Source organism: Syngnathus floridae, chromosome 22, assembly GCF_059516105.1.
Source record: "Syngnathus floridae isolate MCC-2025c chromosome 22, RoL_Sflo_1.0, whole genome shotgun sequence".
Lineage (NCBI taxonomy): Eukaryota > Metazoa > Chordata > Actinopteri > Syngnathiformes > Syngnathidae > Syngnathus > Syngnathus floridae.
The window spans coordinates 2952215-2972332 of record NC_142434.1 but is presented as its reverse complement, the minus strand read 5'-3'; the positions used below and the strand labels follow the sequence as shown (position 1 = coordinate 2972332).

At 45.9% G+C, this 20118-nt stretch overlaps 3 protein-coding genes across 21 annotated transcripts in view; all 3 read right to left on the bottom strand.

Annotated features, from left to right (window-relative positions):
• The window catches only part of tbc1d22a (TBC1 domain family, member 22a), a 61224-nt gene extending 60716 nt beyond the window's left edge, over positions 1–508 (bottom strand). For all 4 annotated transcript variants that reach the window (XM_088367606.1, XM_088367608.1, XM_088367607.1 and 1 more), the window contains exon 1: positions 364–508. The gene's annotated coding sequence lies outside the window, so the exon portion shown is untranslated. The remainder of the gene's footprint in view (positions 1–363) is intronic.
• gramd4a (GRAM domain containing 4a) lies at positions 114–13180 on the bottom strand. Of its 2 annotated transcripts, XM_088367604.1 has the most exons (19): positions 12857–13180; positions 10458–10659; positions 9569–9689; positions 6148–6268; positions 5279–5340; positions 4857–4998; positions 4687–4712; positions 4522–4613; positions 4363–4454; positions 4246–4294; positions 4071–4142; positions 3897–3940; positions 3679–3788; positions 3458–3612; positions 2549–2693; positions 2394–2487; positions 2195–2285; positions 2041–2109; positions 114–1912 (listed from the first exon to the last, which is right to left on the bottom strand). In XM_088367604.1, the coding sequence occupies exons 1-19, from the start codon at positions 12883–12885 to the stop codon at positions 1787–1789; spliced, it is 1842 nt and encodes a 613-aa protein (XP_088223730.1). In that variant the 5' UTR covers positions 12886–13180; the 3' UTR covers positions 114–1786. The 2 variants fall into 2 exon arrangements, with proteins under 2 accessions (XP_088223730.1, XP_088223731.1); XM_088367605.1 differs by lacking the exons at positions 9569–9689; positions 10458–10659; positions 12857–13180 and adding an exon at positions 6979–9529.
• An 857-nt stretch (positions 13181–14037) lies between these two features.
• The window catches only part of celsr1a (cadherin EGF LAG seven-pass G-type receptor 1a), a 30639-nt gene continuing 24558 nt past the window's right edge, over positions 14038–20118 (bottom strand). For 5 of the 15 annotated variants that reach the window (XM_088367062.1, XM_088367058.1, XM_088367065.1 and 2 more), the window contains 18 exons: positions 19863–20072; positions 19616–19799; positions 19343–19486; positions 19097–19280; positions 18867–19034; positions 18678–18804; positions 18416–18616; positions 17583–17757; positions 17407–17519; positions 17248–17327; positions 17052–17178; positions 16785–16910; positions 16579–16712; positions 16020–16123; positions 15799–15948; positions 15446–15709; positions 15004–15373; positions 14038–14775 (listed from right to left, as the gene is read on the bottom strand). In XM_088367062.1, coding sequence (XP_088223188.1) covers positions 14748–14775; positions 15004–15373; positions 15446–15709; positions 15799–15948; positions 16020–16123; positions 16579–16712; positions 16785–16910; positions 17052–17178; positions 17248–17327; positions 17407–17519; positions 17583–17757; positions 18416–18616; positions 18678–18804; positions 18867–19034; positions 19097–19280; positions 19343–19486; positions 19616–19799; positions 19863–20072 — 2889 coding nt within the window. In that variant the 3' untranslated portion in view covers positions 14038–14747. Of the gene's footprint in view, positions 14809–15003; positions 15374–15445; positions 15710–15798; positions 15949–16019; positions 16124–16578; positions 16713–16784; positions 16911–17051; positions 17179–17247; positions 17328–17406; positions 17520–17582; positions 17758–18415; positions 18617–18677; positions 18805–18866; positions 19035–19096; positions 19281–19342; positions 19487–19615; positions 19800–19862; positions 20073–20118 lie in introns of all 15 variants that reach the window. The other 10 variants (XM_088367059.1, XM_088367072.1, XM_088367068.1 and 7 more) reach the window with 7 other exon arrangements.

The window sequence follows — 20118 nt, the reverse complement described above, 5'->3', positions numbered from 1 at the left end:
TTGTATTAATTAAGAATGAATGGTGTTACGGTTGAGTGTCGTGAATAATAATTAAATTTACACACCTCTTAGCATGTTCGGTGACAGCCACAAATGACACAGGAAACAAAACATACCTTAAATCCGTTTACTTAAAAAAATGTACATCACATTATGCGTTACAATAAACGTATGTTTTTTTGAAAACCCAGCGGTTTTAATTGACTTCACTGTACATTTGTATCCAAATGCAACAAACCACGATAGCGAGTCAAAAAGAAGGAAATGAAGGTAGTCGTGTAAATTAACGTCTGCCTGGCACATTATAGTACACCAGACAGTATCATTTCAGCTCCATAAAACAGAACTGAGATTTAATTTTACCTTTTGAGTCACATTGAGGCCATTTGCTACCAAGCGTGGCGTCTCCCTAAGGCTTTGGAGCCTGTCGATGCGTTTCGGTCTAAAGTGCCTAGAATAATTATGAGCGCAAATGACTTTTTTAGTTACTTCAAAAACAGCTCACAGTGTTTCAGTGAGTCATTAAGTAAAGGATATTTGAAAATAAAAATCACGTAAAAATGTCGAATCCGACTAGTAAGAAAAAAAACAAACACGGCGTTGAGCGGGAATTACCTCCTGGCTTCCTATTGGTTAAAAAGCAAATCACGTGATCGAACGAGAATTAAACTACAACAGTTGTCAAAACTCCCAAAACGGGAAAAGGAATTCAAACTGCAAACAAATCAAAATAATTTACAAGCTAGTGTAAACATGAGCTTAGGCAGAACATGGCAGATAAAACATTTGGCAAAAAAAAAAAAATATTAAAAAAAGAAATAAAACATGATACATTCTGTGCTTCTCATATGAAACCAACAACAAAAAGGCTTCTGGTAGAAAGCTTTTAAGACGACATCCAATCACATCGTGCTAACAAGACAAAAAAACAATAAAAAAATAAAATGTCACTGTACGAACCGGTCAATTGCATGTATGGCAATGTCATATCCAGTTTACTCCTTTCCAAAATGATTTGTGCAACCTTGACATTTTTGAATGTCCTTTTATGTGGAACCTTGGGGTTTAGCCATGACTTAGCATCATAAATATTCAAATGTCAAGGCTTTTTTTTGTGTGAATCTGGAGGGGACTAATGACCTCAAAACACTCAACAGAAGCCAAGTTGAGTTTGGCAGTACATTTCCACACCTCGGAGGAGTTAAGACCAGCTTGACTCTTCCACAAAAATTTCTCTGCTGTTCAATCACCACATTGAAAATGTCCAGTTGAATGACTGTCATAATAAAGTGCAGGGAGAAATGGAATAAGAGCCTATTTAGTACCACGTTGTGCTGAAATGAGAGATGTTCTCTGTTGTGCTCAGTCAGTCATCAGTCCAAACGGGTAAGAAAAGGCATATCTGGACCAAAAAAAAAAGCGACAAAGTAGTTCGACATTTACACAAAAAACACCAAAGCAAAGCGACCGTGAACTAAGACAAAGGCTTTGTACGGTACACACTTGAGATCAGATAAAACGCTCCAAAAATGGTCAGTTGAGAATTTTTCCTTAAAGCTCCAGTCATCATCGTGAAGACTCACATTACTGGAAGAGGATTTAAAACAAAAAAAAAACGATTTTGTCACACATGCAACACGCACACAAGAGGAACGATACCGAGGGACGCAGTCAGTTGACCGGGGAGGACCAGCCTCCCCTCGCTAGCGTTGTGTTAAATAAAAAAAAAAAAACAAATGCGCCCAGGAAGAAGTGGGATGGCAGTCGCAGCTTCGACGGTAGGCGTCTAAATTTCAGCAGAGGCGGCGGCGGCGGCTGCCGGCGGCTTGCTGGTGGTGATCACCTTGGTGTACTGCGTGAAGATGGCCTCGAAGGCTTCATCTCTGTGGATCATGGCGCCGAACACCAGCGGCTGGAGGAAATGGAAGAGTCAAATCTATCATTCGCGAGCGATTCTTTTTTTGCTTTGGTATCATCGGCCCAAAACGTTATTGAAATTAGTTTCTTTAGCATTGTTCATGTGTTTTAATGTCTTGGTACCTTCTGAGTGGAAGGAGTTGCGATTGAGATACCCATTCCACTTCCCGGTAGGACAGAAAGCACCTTGTACTGGAGGAAACATAAAAAAAAAAAAAAAGAAGTTAATTTAATTTTTTTTTACTTGGGATACTTTTTTTTTTTAAGCAGTTGTCACCTTTTGTATGTCAGTAATGTCCACCAATTTGATGACTTTATTCTTCTTGGAGGAGCCCGACCTGGAACTGGAGCTCTCAAAGCACAAGTAGCTGGAGGACACACAGAGAAGGTGGCATCATTAATGCGTCGTTTCTGTGTGGCACTTTGATGAGAGGGGGAAGAAAAAAAAAAAATCCTTGGAGACATGTTCTACTTACTTCTCTGTGACGTACAGCATCCCGTTCCTGATGTAGTCGGTGGGCATTTTTCGGTCTCGGTTTATCAGGCAACACCTCCAGCCGTTCTCGCACACTGCCGAAGCATTCAGAAGTTAGAAACCTGCTAATGCCAGGCTGCAGTGACAGGCTCTCACCTGGCAGGGGGCGCTCTGACTCAGACAGGTTGAAGACCTCATGGAAGGCGCCCTTCTTGGTGCTGTGGGAGCGGCCGGCATCCTCCTCGCGGCTCACGCCGCACGGCACCGTGGCCAAGCTGCCTCGGGAAGCCACGGGCTGCACCTGAACACGACAAAAAAAAGACAAAACGGGAATTATGAGGGGGGCAACAAGCCGTTTAAAAAGCATCTCCGTCATCTTCATACATGAGCTTTTGTGGTTTATTTAGAAGATACACGTTTTTTTTATATTGCACTGAACTCCCTATATGATTTTTAAAAAACAAAATCAACTAAAACGACAACTAATAAACACTAAACTAAAAGTAGCAAGGGAGGAACTATTGACCACCAATTCCCATTGACCACAGTCGGGCAGAGGAACCAAAGGGAGACACAGCAAAGGCCCTACCTTCTCTGTGGCAGAGAGCTGAGAAAGAGAGATAGAGAGAGAAAAAAAAAAGGAGAGGACAACATTCTGTGACTGAGGCCACAACACTCATGCCTGTGATACCCAGAGACGACCACAGGGGGCAGTAGCGAAAGGCAGATGATGAAAAATATAGAGTAAAATAAATGTGAATGATTTAATGAATGAATGAACATTTTTGACATTACACTTTTTCCACATGGCACCTGAAGTGCTCATAATTAAAATAATGAAATATTAACACGCTCCTGAATTATGTAACCCAACGCAGCCGGATTGTGACGCAACCACAAAGCCTTTCACAGGTACACACCTGATTAAACGTCAGGTTTTTTTTTTTCATGAGCCGCCACAGGAATAAGAAGTGGGAATAATCCCCGTTGACGGCATTAGGCATATTTTTTTGCACGGCTAAGCCCTTTCAGATGCTCTGCAAGGTGCAAGGGGGCGTGGCCTACCCTTCGAGACACGGTGGCGTTGGTCCTCTCCTTGAGCTGGGGGTCGGTGGGGAGGCTGTTCCACACGATGTACGGCGTGTCGTACTTGTCGCGCAGCTTGGGGCAGCTCTTGAACAGGAAGTCTATGATGAAGAACTTGATGCCGGCGTAGAGGCCTGAAAAGGAGGATAGCGATTACAGCGTGAACGCGTCGGAATAAAGCGCCGCTTGTTTTTTTTTACCCATCATGAAGCCCATGAGTTTGTACGGCAACACGCAGGAGGTGATGAAAGCCACCCACAGGCAGATGTACAATTTGCGGGTGCTCTCTGGCTGCACCCACATGAAAAGGCTGCAGGGAAGGGAGAAAAAAAAAAGAAAAAAGAAATCACAACAGATGTCGATTTTCACCACGGCTCGGCAGGAAGTCTGAGTAGAACGCGCAACTAGTTCAACTCACTTTTTTATCTTCTCTAAAACGTCCGCCATCTTCCCAAAAAGGTTCTGTGAAAAGAAACTAGGTCAACAGCTTGCATTTAAAAGTTACAGGAGATTACTTTGCAAATAAGCTGCTCAATAAATCTTTCATTATTTAATCCAGACTATTGCGCAATTGTTTCGTTTATGGAAGCACCTGTGCTTTTTGCGCAACGTCAAGAACCAGCTGAAACTTCTCGGACACGGTCAGGTCTTCCTTTGGGGGATCCTGAGGGGCGCAAACATCACAAACAAACCACGAGGCTCATATTAATAACAACAGCTAGCATGCTAGCTTGTGACATCACACACACGGGGAAAACAGCACCTACCATGGGTTCAGAGACCTCAGGCACAATGCTCCACTGTATCCTCCAACCTCTGCAGAAAAAATAAAATAAAAAATTAGCTTCCGAGTGTCACTTTCGGACGCATCCTTCAGACGTTACCTAGCGATGAGGTAATTTAAGGACAAACGCAAAATGGCCAGGAACAGGAACATGGGGAAGGCCCAGCCATGCCAAGCAGCATTCATGTAGATCTGAAACACAATTAGACATATTTTAGGTCATGCAAAAAATAAAAAATAAATTGCCAGTGATGCTCACAATGAAGGCGATAGCTGAGGTGTAGACAGAGTGCCAATTGGATAAGGCCGAGAGGTTCCTTAAGAAGTTGGTGACAGGCCGAGCTCCTCGCTCTGAAAGAATAAATATGATTCAACTGAAATCACAATATAGAATATTTTTCAAAAATCGCACATGAGTACTTACTGAGTCGCCTCATGTTTTCTGTCAACCTGGACGGAGGGGCGAGACAAACACGGAAACTTAGAATGCGCAAACAACACAATTTATCCTCAGAGCGACCATAAATCTGCTTGAAAAATCAATACTGGACAAAAGCGGAGACATGTTGGCATTACTCGCCGGCTCCTTCCCACCTTTTAGCACTTAGCGGTTCCTCGGCCTCCACGGTGCTCTCCTCGGGTTGGAAGCGGAAATCTTCTATGTAGACGCCGAAGCGCTCGTGCAACCATTTCTGCAGCCGCGAGCTCCACACTTCCTTCTGCTGCTGCTTGTCCGCTACCACCCAAAAAAAAAAAAATTCTGTTGTATTTAACTTTTCACACTTAAAGGTGGTCCGTACAGAAGCTAGCTCAAAACATGCTAAAAATAGCAAACGGCATTCTTGTGCATGTCCTTCTCTTAATGATGTCAAGAATAACCCGCACTTCCCAAAAAAAAACTTCCCTTTCCTCTCCCGCTTTCTATCTCGCACACACCTTGTCATTTCCTGTTTGGATGGACTTTCCCTGCAAAGCTATTTATTTCTCCTCCCTCCCTCCCTCCCTCGGGGGCTTACCTGTTCCATTATTAGATGGTGACTGTTGTTTTCTAGGAGGTTGCGGCGGGGAATCCTCCAGCCTGGGGGAAGTCAAGAAAAAAAAAATGTGGAAGTGGATTTTTTTTTTTTAATATTTCACTTTCAGTTAGCATATATGGCAAAACAGAAACGCTCCCGCTCGTAACATTCCGGAAATTTCCATACGCTGTATCTAGGCCAGCTCAGTCGGCGTTAGTGACTAAATTTAACTAAGACTATTCTCTTCCCACATGGAAACTTCCCCACGTGACCAGAACGGTCTATTTTTAGCCGTCAAGCTCCTTCGACGCTTTCTTCGCCATGGATGTTTACTACAAGAGAATTCCCAACAGGACGGGACAATCTGCTGAACTGTCTTGGACGTTCGAGTTTGCGTTTCCGTACCGAGAACATAATATCTCCTTTCAATATCTTGGTTGAAGACCTACAATTAGAGTGTTCAATATATTCGGAGCCGATTAAATATTTTCTGCCAACCACTTTGGCTCATCAATTAAACACAGTCGGAGGTTGCTAATGCTGGCGATGTAGCGGTGGCCGATAAATAAGCACCACGAGCGCTAAAGTGGCTTTTAAGTATGTGATAAACATTAGCATTAGCCACAACATAAGAGGCCTTTCATTTTGCGCAATGGTGAGTTTTATTGGCCGGTTAAGAGGCTCGCATTAATATTAGATGCGTTCCATTTGCGGCGTATCTGCAAAACGAATTCATTGTGCTTTATCTAGTTTTACAATCCAATTTCTTTTTGCTTAAAGCATTATTCTACTGATCTTGAATAGTAAAAAAATAAAATAAAATCCGGTAAACACGTTAACTCCCATTGACGACTATAGACGTCTTTTACCTGGATTTAAGCACGTCGCCCATCTTCTGCTCCAGGTCGAGGCGCTTGCTTCGCTCCCTCTCCAGCTCCTGCCGCAGGGAGTCCACATTAGTCTCCTCGCGTAGTTTCCTCAACTCCTCCTCTGGAAGACATTACCGAAAATCTCATTATACAAACCCCCAAGTTCAAGTCCTTTCCAAACTGTTTTCAAATCCAGTACATTCATTTTGGAATTTGACGCCACGTTCCTGCTACTCCAAATCACGTGACGCAGAAGCCCGGCTTTCACCTTCAGCTCTGTCCCATTAAGCCAACCCACCGGCCTCCGACAGCGAGTGGTCTCGGGTGTCGGGACTTAGGAGAACAGCACGGGCTGCGTTTCCTCTCTGTCCTTTGTCTGCCGACTAAAGGGATGCATGAATATTTAAGGACGGAAGGCAATAAAGTCAGAACAAAAGAGCAAAACCCCCCCAGGGGACAAAGTGCGGGTGCCCTTTTTAATATAGCCGACAAATAATAAGGCTTTTGGGTTTCGAAATGAACTTCAAACATTTGATACTGATTATAATCATGGTAGCTACTTCCTTTGTTGATGCCAATCTATGAGCGTGCCTAGAGTGGAAAGGTCGCCAAAGGGTTCAACGAGCTAAGCAGCTTAGCGGTGGCTAGCTTAGCGGTGGCTAGCTTAGCGGTGCCAGGGGAGCTGCAGTTGTTAGGTAAACCTATTAGGAAATTAGCGAACTGGAGTGAGGGAACCAGAAGTCGAACCTGCTTTATAACCGAATCCTGATCTTTGTATCAGATGTTTTACTTCTAAAAATAAAGTCCGGACCATGAACGCGACAAACTTACTTTTGTGGCTCTTCAACCTATCGACCGCTCCGGCGTAGAGCAGATCGAAGCTATCAAAGCTGAAGTCGTCCACCTTGCACACCCCCATCCGCCTCTGGAGCCGACCGCTCGTCGGGACGCTGGAGCGGCCCGGCAGGGAGGCCGCTTTGGGTCGATCTTGAAACAGATCCACGGCTGCCCTTTTCGATTAGCACGTCTCAAAGTCCTTAAATGCTATCATCTCGTTGAATCGACGTGATGGAAGACTGCTTGCTCTCAGAAAGAAACTGAGGAACTAGAGGAGGGGGGTGGCCCACTGGAGGTTGCGAGAGGTGGGGCCTGCCCCGTAAGAAGGCCTGGAATTTGTAATCCATTCCTAATATTGTTCTGATAACGAAGCGGACTTTTGCATCGAGCACGTTTCCAGCAAAGGTTTGGCTGGGCCTCAAAAGAACTGTGAGAACTTTTGCATTCAGGAACACGGACAAAGGCGCTTTTCATGAGGTGATGCTGGGAGGTCATTAAGGTTCACGGAGACAGAGGGAAGTCTCAGCGGACAACTTGCCATGGCTATGACGCAATCGGGCTTCATTTCATCTCGTGACTGTCATTGGCTTCTTACGTTCTCCCAGTGGCCTAAATTCCACTTTGTCTCTTAGTTTCACTTTGTCGCCACAAGCTGCTGACTGCACTCCTCCGCGTGACACGAGCAATGTTGTGCAAGCTCGGAGCTTCACGTCTACTTGTTTCCACCAACAACACAAAAACAAAAGGCCACCCGGACTTATTGTTTGCCAGAAAAGCATGAGGGAAAATTTCCGAGTAAATGACCAAATTTTGGGGAAGGCTGTGCACAAAATAATAATGGCGCACTAGTGTACAAACTCGATTCATCTCTGACCTTCAGTTGCACTATGATGCTCCACGGCAGCAGTGTGTGTGTGTGTTTTCATCCCAGCGTGAAGTGGAACAGCAGCAGGGACACCGCATTGATCGGCCGGGTCGGTATAGAACGCGTGGCCCCGGCGTGCTCCGCCGCAATGAGCGCGATCGCTTTCAATCAGCTCTCAGAAAACAACAATGCTCAAACCAAGCCGATAAAAAAAATAATGCCTGTGTCATCTTAGACACATTCGTATGCGGCAAGGACACGCGGCGGCGGCGTTTCACTCCTTTTTCAAATGAAGCTCCGCCCCTTTTGGTTTACACAATGCTTTTCATCACGGTGGTTAATTCATTCAAGGTTACAGTGAGGCGCCATCGACGTGGCTAATGCAGTTTACGGTTTCCTGTAAACGCGGCGTGCTACATTGATCCACATTGATCGTTTTTTCCCATACGGTGCTCGACGCCACGCTAATCCGGTATTGTCGTACGTTTTAAAATTCAGTTTCTGTAATTAGCTAATGTCATCGCAAGTGGCGGGAGGGGGGTCTCAAACAGGAAGACACCTTGATCAAAAAATAGAACGCAGCGGTTGGAAAGAGGAAAGTGGGGGTGGGTGGCATGACACCGAGCGTCCGACCCGAGCGGGAACAATTCAATAGGTGGGCGAGGAAACAGGAAGTAGACGCTAACCCAAGGTCAACAAAAGTCACAGCTGACACCTCCAAGTGTAATGAAATCCTTCCGAGTAAAAATAAAAAAAACAGAAGTCGGCAACATTTATGGGATCTCATGCCCACATGGTTACATATTAACCGATTATAATAGCCCCCGGCCAATGGCGAGCAATGGCAAAGGGAGGGCATGGGTCACCGTGTTCACACACACACACACACATCGTTTCGAATGGAAACTTATGTGTCCCGGTGTGGGTCAGAACACAATACACCTCGGAGTGGGGTTGTTTGTTTTAGCATGCAGCGTGGGTCCCGGGATTATTTTAGGAAAGAGAGCCAAAAGATGTGTGAAGGAAAGCCAGAGCGCCAACGCCTACACCTCGGACTCGGAAAAATAGTTCTTTCGCTTCAATTTAGCCATCGTAGCTTAAAACTTCGTGAAGACAGCTGTGTAATTGCCTGCCGCTTCCACAAGAGGGCGACATACCATTTTTTATACATTCGACAAGGCTTAGTTCCTTTGCCCCCAGATGCCAAACGCTGGCACCGAAGCACTATTTTTCTCTTTGCCATAGCGCAAAACAGCTAATAGGTGAGTTTTCCAGTGAATAATAGCAACTATGACATCTCACAGACATAAATTAGAGCCCTTGAAAGCAAAAGCCTGGTGGAGACAGAGTACCCGAAAGAGCTGTCAAAGTCAGCGAGAAAGATGAGAAGCGAAAAGAGAAGCCGGGGAGGAAGGAAGACGAGCCCGCAGCGTGCGTCTTGACAATAAATCGGGCTCTTTTGGCTCCGGCAGGAGGCATTATGAGGGGGAGGAGATTGGAGGACGTAGCCTGAGGTGCTCTCTCGCTCTCACATTGGTCGCCTTAATAGATACGAAGTGAAGAAAAGGGAAGAAAGGATGGACGGTCCATTATCGGACGCTGCCGACATGCTCTAAGGTGAGACGCTACACTGGATCGACATGTCACAAAATGGCTGCCGGGCTTCAACTCACTTCCACGTAGTTTGTGACGCCGCCAACTTTTACGCAGAGTACTCACGCAGAAAGTGTTTCTCCAGTAAGGCGATTTCCAAGTGTCCTTTCACTTCATTCAGTCGTTCCGACTCGGATCTCTGGAAGTCCTGGATGGCCGCTGCCATGATGGGAGACCCTGAGCCAGCCTGTGCAAACACACAAAAAAAAAATCCATGCAGAATATTGAAAAATACATCCCCATCTTCAAACGTAAGGCTTCCATTATCAAACGTCTCTCAGGATGGCTTTAGCAGATGCACACCGAGTGACTCACACTAGCGTTTCCTCTTTTCTGGTTCAGATCCAGCCGGGAGGAGAGAAAGAGGAGGATTCCCCGTTTTTTTTTTTAGCAACAGGCGCGAGCGATGAGGGAACGTGCAAGGTGGGGAAAGATGGATGCTCGCGCAAGCCACCACTGCAGGGTGATGCGCCGCTCGGCTCCTTTAAGAGGAACACACGCTCGCGCACTGCGGAAGCTTCACCCTCGCCGACAAGCAGCTCCAGACAGCCGCATTTGGGGAGGCACGCTAAATAAGTGAGGGGGCCAAAAAAAAAAGAAAAGAAAATCCCCATGCCTGAACGTGATGTATATGGATGAAAAAGCATCACGTAATGAGGTTGCTGCGGCGCCGGGGTATTAATAGCGATTGTAATTTCTCTTTTCAATCAATTGGCTGCTTCTGCCTCAGCGGAAGGGTTACGTTAGGTCAAAACTCGCCTCGCCGTCTCCGAGGTGAAAATTCTCGACACTTGGCACCATGCTGAGCTGGGTTTTCTGAGAGTGAGTCATCGGCATGGTGACGTAAATGATGCGCTCCCCGATGGGCTGACACACTGGCGCGGGCAAAACTCAAAATACCATTGTCGGAATTCCGCCATCTAAAAATGAGCGTCGCGTTTCGAGGAGCACCTACGGGGTCTCGCGGAGGCTCGTCGTTGGCCGGGCGCTTGGGCGCCACCTCGTCGCTACATTCGTTGTCGGAGGCGGGCGGCGAGTCTCCCAGCTCGGGGAAATCGTCCCGCGTCCTCGGGCCTCGGAAGCGGATCTTGTCCAGGCGCTTGAGCATGGTCAACACCGCGCACCTGGGCTTTAGCTTAACATGGCGGACGGCAACCCTGTTGGGGGAAGACGGAGCAGAGTCAGCTTCTTAAAGTCGGCCTGCACAGGATGTGCGCGTGTCGGAACCCGTGACAAGCGTATCCTTTTAACCCGCCTGACACGTCTGTGACCGCAGCGCATCAGTTGGCCTCATTTCCGTGGCGGGAGTGATTACAGACATAACGTCTGCGTTGTGCTATCATGCTCTATTGACTGTTGACAAACTAGTTCAGCCTGTCCATCGGGAACAAAGATATAAAACATAAAATAGCCGAGGCACTAAATTTGACCAGAGATAAGTCGTAGCATATTCCACTCCAGTCCTGTAGATGGCAGTAATGAAACAAGAGCTCCAAGCAGTGAAAAAAATATTAATTACCGGAGTTTACAATTTAACACTTTTCAATTATTATTTTATTTATTTATTTGAAATTGTGTACCTTATTTTAGGATATAAATCTCATTTTTAAATGTACACAGCTGGAAAATGGCCAACAACACCTTACTAACTGCAAAAAAAAAAAAAAGGGTGTCCATTATTTGGTCTCAATCTGATGGACGACAAGAATAGTCCCACTCATTCACGCTTCTGCTGCAACCTCCTCTTGATATGACTTGAACTGACGCTTATCAAACTTTCATGTCCTTATATAATAGAGCGGCTCGGAGCAGAATAGAAATATAAACGTAGAGACTTCCCGGTAAAACGTGTGTGCCCCGAGTGAACCGAGACGCACCTGAAAGCAAACAGAGTCTAGTCGAGCATTTCCCTATGCGATAGTAGCAACCTGTTCAGTTTTTAGAATTCTATGAACAGTCCGCACCCACGCAGGGGCTGCTGTGACTGCAGCTTCAACTGGTGGGCAGGCTGATGAAGACATCTGACAATTTAGAAATAACATGTCGCCATTTTTACTCATGATGTGCAAGTCAGGCTGTGTAATCTTCTGTCGTGGCCTTGCAGGTCACAGACGGTGCAGTAGCCAATCACAGCCGCTCGTGGATTACATGCTATAAAAAGGCACGCAAGAACTAAACCTGCCCTATATTAAAGTGTCAAAAATAGAATACGGCATATTGTATTTTATGAAAGAAATGGCGGGCCCTCTAATGCAACCCCTCGGGGGGGCTCCGTCAAGATGGCTGAGCAACCACAAAGTGTGAAAAGGCAACACCGGGTCCGTGGGATTATTTTAGTCACTCAGCACGACATTTAGTTTTCATAAATTAATTAGTTCTGCCAACTGGAATGTTGCGATTACATCACGGAGGTTACGTAAACAGCGATGATCAATAGGTTGTGAACAGCTGGTCAATTTCTCAAGTGGAATTTACCAGACTGGACAACCCAAGTTGTGTTCAGAGACAAAAACAAATCTCACAAAATGTTAAGTATGAGTCATCATAGTGATTGAGAGTCGAATTTGTTTTTCTTCCAATGTCAAGTGGGAGTACGTTTTCTCGGAATACGACAGGGAGGCGTCCTGTCATTTGAACTATCTGACCTTCCCACGTGTACTATTAGGCAGCACACTTCAGAAAAATCTGCACTTTTATTTAGTAATTTTTTTAAAGATACTGTAATTGTACAAATTCATATTGCAATTGCATATTGCATTAATATTTCTTATATTTTCATTATATTATATATATTATATAATTATATTATAATATAATTAATTATATAATATATTATATTTCTTTGGAATAATTTTGTTTCAGTTTTTGTTTATAATATTTTGTTCTGTTTTCCATAATTTGCCAATTTTTCATTTGTTTTGATTCTGATTTTTCAAAATATTTTTCCCAGTTTATTGGAGGTGGGTTATAACATTAAAAAAGTTATACTGTATACCAAAAACAATACCGTCCCCCCCAAAAAACATTAAAAAGAATATTCCATATAACATTGTATAACTGTAATTAATTAACTAGGGCGTCTTGGAGGTGGACGATCATTGTTTTGCTGCTTTTAAACCACCACAGAAGGCCAAGCTAGCATAAATTATGATATTATTCCCGTAGACGTTTCATTTTTTGTGAACAATTTCAACAATTATAAATTACTTCATTTTAAGCGCGCATGAAAAGACAGAAACTTACCGTCATTTTATCAGGTTCCCTAAACGCACCACGGCACGCGCCACAGATTAACACCCCCCTAAGTGCGCATTTTCAAATAAAGTGTGAATAAAAAAAAACACATTTGCTTACCCTGCTCGCAAATCGTAGCAAAGTTTCATGAACACTGAGATTGGCCTTCGTTTATCCGTCAGTACACCTGCTGCTCAGGACGTCCAAATCCACGCCAGTGTTGCGGTGAAAAAAAATTAGCTGCTCCCCTCACTCAATACATCACGAGAACGTCAAAATGGAGCCTCTTCTCTTTTTTGATGTGTCCTAGAAGATGGAGACAACCAGAAAACAGCGGTGTCGTCCCTCCACCCGGGAGCGAGAAGTGCACCGTTAGCCTTAGCCCGGGGCTTGCAGCGGAGACGCTACCTTCCCCTCTTGTTGCTTTTGCACTGGTGACAGTGAGGGAAGGGCCGCGGAAGTGACGTCAGAGGGGTCTCTTAAAGGGGCCTCGCAAGGGAGGGAGGGAGCGAGGGATACCCCACATGAACAACAATTCCACAATTTGTCAAATAAACTAAAATTAAATTGATATTAATCATGAACGCATTCAACTGGCATTAAAAAAAAAATCACTGATGTTTTTGAGCACTTTAAATTAAATCCAGGGTTTGTTGTGCTCATTAGATCGATCACAATGGAACGGGAAAGGAGATAAGATCGTTCAAACGTATGGCCGCAAGAGGGCAGCATCCCGCTTTAAAAGTGAAGTGTAATAATTTTTCAAGAATCCTTCACAAGAGGGCAGCATTGCATTTCTAATTTTTAAAGCATCGCTCTGTTTAGTGCGGATAATATAATTTGATACCTGAAACTAATTAAGCAAATAAATTCACCAAGAACAAACATAATGTGCACTTATATTTTTTTCAAAACTATGTGAAGATATCGGTCACCTTGGCAACAAACGCCCCAATAGGCTTGCAACTTGACCCGGCCTTCTAACCTTTCACATAATACGCTTTGTGGCAGCAGACAATATGCGTGCATGAACAGTATCTAGTCAAATGTGGATTTTAGGCCAATTTAGAAATACTACAGATCTCATTGATAATCTGCTGCGTGAACAAATTCCACTCGTTAACATGCTTGACAATATCTTAGGGCTTACCTCGGAAAGCCGGCGGGCCTCGTGTGAGTGCTCTGAGCTGTGGAAAAAAATGCAAATAATGTCGAACAGCTTCATAACCTTGTAAGGTAACGTTCTTATCTGCACTGATATTATTCTTTCAGTTCTAGAATGGCACACACACACACTCAAGTACAAATCCAACATATTTAATTTGACCGATTTTGAACTCCAGTGTGATAGAACCATAAAAAATAAATATACATTATGTTACAAAATATTTCCAGTGTCCAAACATTACAAAAATGACGTATTAACAATATTGATCACACAGGCAGAACATAGGCGGAAACAAGACGAAGGCACCTTTGTGAGTGGTAAACATAACTTCAAAATTTAGCTGCGAGGTGGATTTGAACTGGAGAATCCCGGTGAGAATGGGCAAAATCTTCACGACAAGTGTGAGAAACGGCTTTATAGTGCTTCAACATTTCCATCCTTCCATTAGTGCTCTCTTTCTTTCAACTTAAAATCCATTTGGAAGGCTTCGGCGTTCATCTCCTGATTGTTCGAGTCATCGTTTCCCCAAACTTTTTCATTTGAGTTCAAAAGTGAAACAAAAAGGAGCACTTGTTTAGTTGCCTTCCTTGAAATCGTATTGGACTAATGTACCAACGTGTTTCCTACAAGTCACATTTGCAATACATTCCAAGGGGGGGGGGGCGTCTTCATCTTCTTCAGTCTCTTCTCCCCCTTTTAATCCTCTGATGCATTTGGCACTCAGGTTCCATCCTCTTTTGTTCCCTTTATCGTTCCTTCTTTCCTTCTACTGGCTAATACTGATCTCCGGAGAAAGGCCACCGAGAGATGGACATGGGTCTCCCTGGGTCCCGTCTCCTCTTCTCATAATGGTGGGCTGGTCTGGATGTCCCTAACAGGTCAGATCGAAGTCTCGTTACTGCCACTGTTAACATGCGGGGATTTCAGGAAGGGGAGGGGGGGGAGTGCACAAAACATGCGGGGTGAATGCAAAGGGGTGAAGGAAGTGGTTATGCGGGATGTTATGAAAACACGTTAGCATTTTAGCTTAGCGTTGAGAAAAGGCTGGGAAATAACTGGGTGGTTATTCTTTCGCATACCACTAGAGGGCACTACTCACTCTGAGTCTGTGCCGTTGTCGCCGTTGACCGCCCCCGACTTCAAGTGCATGGCCATCCCGCCGTTAGTGTCCCGATAGACCCCCGCCGGCGACGAGCTGATGGCGATCTGCGGCCGCGACGGCACGGCCGGTTTGACCAGCGAGCCGTTGTTGCCGGGGCGACCGCCGTCGCTGGAGGCCAGCGAGGCCCGGCGGGACGACGGCGCCATGATGTTGACTGACGTTGGAGACGGGGAGGCGGCCGAGTTGTAGTTTGGTGGCGGCGAGGTGATGGTGGGCGAGTTGTAGTCGCTCAGCTTCTCCCGGAGACGGTTCTTCATGTTCTTGTCGGTCAGGGGGGGCGGGTAGCTGATCTTGTTCTTCAGGATCCCTGAGAGAAACAGAAAGTCGTCCTTTTTAGTTCTTCACTTAGGACACAAGGTTAGAAAAAAACAAATCTAACCTTTTCTCTGTTCCGGCTGATGGTTGCTGTTTGTCTGACCGGTCGGCGTCATGACCTCCTTGACGGGCGCCTGCTTGTCTCGGTCCTGAGGCGTCTCCAGCCTGTCCCGCTCTCCGATGTGGTTGATCTTGGTCTCCGGGTGCAGCTCCACGTTCACCTTGGTCTCCACACGCAGCCTCTCCGGAGCGCCGGGTTCCTCACTGTCGCTGGCCGTGGTGGCGTCCGTCGGCCAGTACGGCGTCACGTGATTGGACACCGAGTCCACTTCAAAATTTAGGAGACCATATACTGCATGTTAAATAGGGCTGTTTAAAAAAATAATCCGAAATACTTTATCCTGCATGAAAACACACCTCTACCTTTCGGTGTGCTATGAACCGGCTGCCTCTCGTTGTTCCACTTGGGCTTGACGTCGATGTCGTCGTCCTCGCTATCCGACGAGTGAGACGAAGCGTAGGAGGAGCTGTTCTCCTCCAATGACAGCTCGCTGTCCGAGTCGGAATCTGAGGCCAGGAAGGACGGGCGGTCAGATGAAACCCTCCGCTTGAATCTTTTCCAATCCCTTGGCACTCACCATCTGCCTTGGAGCCACTTCTTCGGAAGAGAGGTCCATCAAGATCTGTGTGTCCTTTTGCCGTTCCGGATGACACGCTGGGCTTCTGGCCCGACTCCTCCCTGCTTGGACCCAAAAAAGACGAAAAATGATTTTCTTAAGATTGATGTCTTGCATTCCATCCTCTCCACCTGAAGCTGAGGAGAATCTGGCTGGAGGACAAATACGTTCCTGGCGAACCAACAGACAACTATGCATGCGCGTGTCAGTCATAAATTCCCATCTCCATAGCTATGCTCCAACCTCATGCCTACATCGACCCCACTTGCTCGCCTCCGGTACCAGGCGGCACGCCACGTCCCCCCCATCCATTAACCTCGGGGTCATCTCATATTACCCGATGACAGATTTATGAGCACAGCCCTAATCTAATACCTGTTAAACCCCCCCAGTAAGGAATCCGAAGCTACTGAACGAGTATCCTGACTCACTTTGATCCGATCGGCAAAAAAAGTGAGTTTGTGGTGTGTTAGTGATTGTGAGTCATGCATAAGTAGAAGCGGCCATGCGGTCAGTGTACCTCCTGAGTGCGTAAGCCAGGTAGCTGCTGCGGCTCTTTCCTGACCTGAGCGTGCTATCCAGGGAAACGTTGGACTCGCCCCCGGTGGCGCGGTACATGAGCCCGTCGTCCGTGTTGTTGCAGTTGAGGGAGCGCTGCAAACCACCGTGACTAGTCAGTAAAAAAAAACGCCAACAAAAAGGTCTAGAATACGAACGGTTCCTCACTGTGAGCAAAGAGGCCCGTGTGGTGCCCGTCTCATCCGGGAGGTTTTTCTTCCCGGTGAAGATGTTCTTGAGATGCTTTCTCACATCTTTGTTGAAGATGATGTGGAAGAAGAAAATGAAGATGCCCTGGAAATAGAAGGGAATGAGTGAGGTGGTCCCCCGAAAAACAACAAAGTCAGAAAACAGTAGGGGACTCGACATTGAACCCTGTGGAACCCCATACTGAGGTAATACACAATTTAGGATACAGTTAGAGTCGGGACTCACCTGCAGACAACTGAAACCGGCAAACAGGTAGTGGAAGGTAAGGACGTCGCTGTTGACTGCCATCAGGCCGAGTAGCCAGGTGGCGCTGATGAGTAGCAGCAGTAGGAAGGCCATGCGTAGTGCTGGGCTGAAGAGGGATTCACATAATCATTTTTAATCCGCAACTTTAAGGCCAGATTGAAATATCAAAACTTACATAGCGCCTGACTTTTCAACCGCCTTCTGCCTGCGACCACAGGAAGCCTTGGCAGCCAAAATAAAGATCACAATGTTCACCTATGGATTAAAAAAAAAAAAAAGTCATTCTGTGCTGATGCTTTGCCACCACGTTGACTATTTAAGGGCAAAAACACACCAAGACCACGACAAAGATGGGTCCCGCGAAGCTCCAAATAAGCGTGTCGTGCACAGACAGCCAACAAAAATCGGGGTTCCCGTAACCTTGAGGGTCCAAGCCGACAGCCAAACCTAAAACACGAGAAAACCAATGTCGCTACACATCCCGGATGCTCATTCAAGACAAAATTTTACCGGTGATGATCGCCGGGATGCCCCAGCCCATGGCGTAGTAGAACCTCATGTGACCGTGGTTGATGTTGCGCAACTCTGTGAGCATGCGGTAGATATGAAGACCTTCCACGAACATCCACGCAAAGGTGCACATGTAGAAATAATGCAGGAGGATGGCTATGACTGTACAAACAAACTGCAAAAGAAAGAATTCAAACAGTCAAGCTCTAGATGCATCTGAAAAGTACCACCAATGACCCATTATCCCCTCTGGAGGTACAAAGAGGTCTTATCTCCATTAGGGTGGACTAAAAGCACTTTTAAATCCTACTCTAATGCCTCCCCAAGACTAAGTGTCCAACCTGAGAGAAAAAAAAAAAATAACACGACACATGGGAGAGATTTATCAGGTTGAATTAGAATGCTTGCCTCAGGGTCTACCGCCGTGGCCTCCTTTAAGAGACAGGTACCAGTCGCGGCATGTCTCCAGGGAAGTGTGTGTGTGCGTGTGTGTGGAGACTTCAAAAGTATTCCGACATCTTATGATCCAACAGTGTGTGTGTGCACGGTGCCTACTGTAAACGTTCCAAGACATTATTTGACTTGAGACCGTTGTTTTTATTCAAAAATGATTTACATTTATATTATTATATTATATATATTGTTTATATATTATTTATATTATATATATTATTTATATTATATTTATTTATGTTATATATATATATTATTTTTAGTTTAACCACAAAAATGTGCCAAAGAAGAAGCAGGGGTGGCGCTACATTGGGGCTAGGGGGGGCCTCTACCTCCATTTTTAGAAATATATTTTTTAGTTTTTTAACATTTTCTCTCACCGGATTGTCCGTCTGATTGATCCCGAGCAGGAAGACGAGTTCGGAAAAGAAGAGCGCCGCCACCAGGTTCCTGTGAATGACGTGCAGGTTGGAGCGCAGTCGGCGGAGCAGGCACAGCAGGATCAAGGTGAGCAGGAGCAGGAACAGGGAGACGGACACTGTGGCGTAGGTGACGATTTTCAGGGGGAGAACATCGCCATGCTGTGAGAAGAAAGAAGTGAGAAAAGCTCGCCGGAATATTCCATTGAAATGACCTCGGTACCTCTCGTTTGGACACGTCCATGAGAACGGCGAAGCTGGTCATGTGGTTACATTGACAGCTAATGTGGCTGTTGTTCCTCTCAAGCACCTCGCAACCTTTGGAGGACCAACCACCCGTCCCTCCGATCCTAAACGCACACACACGTGTTAACACGGAATACCAACGTGGGATTTTCGGCGTCCAACGTACGCGATGGAGTGATTCCAGAAGACGCAGACGGGCTTGGTCCTCTCCTCTGTCTCCAGCAGCGAGTACTCCAGAGTGATGGGAGGGTCCAGGACCAACGGGAGAGGGGGACCCTCGCTGTGGACCGTGGCGCTTACAATTGCTGTGTTGATCACCGGGCGGTTCGGGACTCTGAGAAAAAAAAAAATTCCAAAATTATTCTGATCTATACACAGTGAGAAGATCCAGTCTACCTTAGACTTCTGCGATCCGGGTCAAATCTTTCCGGAAGCAGCTTCCCCAGGGATTTGTACACTATCACCACGGCAACCGGGAGATGGATAGCGGACTCCAGATGACGCCGGCTCCTGTCATTGGGGGTGTGGCCCTCCACGAGGGGGGTCCCGGTCTGGGCTGCAGGCGCCGTAGTAGGCTCCGCTAATCGAGGTGAAGAAGCGACGTAAGCACAAAAGACGAATCGAGGTGAGTGTTTTTCGTACCTTTGCGTCGCTGACCGAGTAGATTGAAGTGAGGGAAGTGAACAGAGGATTCGAGTTCTTCTGAATATTCTTCATCGATGTCATGGAAGTGGGGGAATGTTGCCTTCTGGGGGTCCGACACGTCCAGGTAGTCCACGGAAAATACTGGAAGGAAAGAAAATGGAAGCGTGGACAAAAGTTGATGAGGTCATCATGTCTTATTATTATTAAAAATAATAATAAAAATAAAATAAAATAAAATAAAAATAAAAATTAATTAGTACTACTACTCACTCATGTTGTCCGTGACAATGGTGAAGGGTTTTAGGTAGGTTTTCCTCACGTTCCTCGCAAGAGTGTTTGCATAATCCTCAAAATTCCGAAGCAGGTGGGCAGTGCCGCCGTCTGTCTTCTGGATTTGCTCCCAGTGCGCTTTCGTGTCCGGGTCCAGGATGGCACTTCCGGCTCGGACCAAATTCTAATTGAGGGTCAATTATGAAAACATCAATCAAAAAAAAAAAAATTTAATTGTCTCCCCTACCTCATTGAATTCGGCGTCCTTGGAGGCTGTGAGGTCGAATCCCGCCTGGCGGCTCTCGAACTGCAACACGTGATTCAGCAACTGAGCGGCCGTCTTCACGTCATTTCCGTAGTAGCTCCTGGCCTCGTTGGTGGCGCCGTGGAGCAAGCGCACGATGCTCTTCGACCGCTCGCCGTCCATCCTGGAGGTATTTCGACGTAGCTCTTCATTCTGAACAAAAAGCAGATCATTTTTAAATAACAGCAGTCGGAGTTGG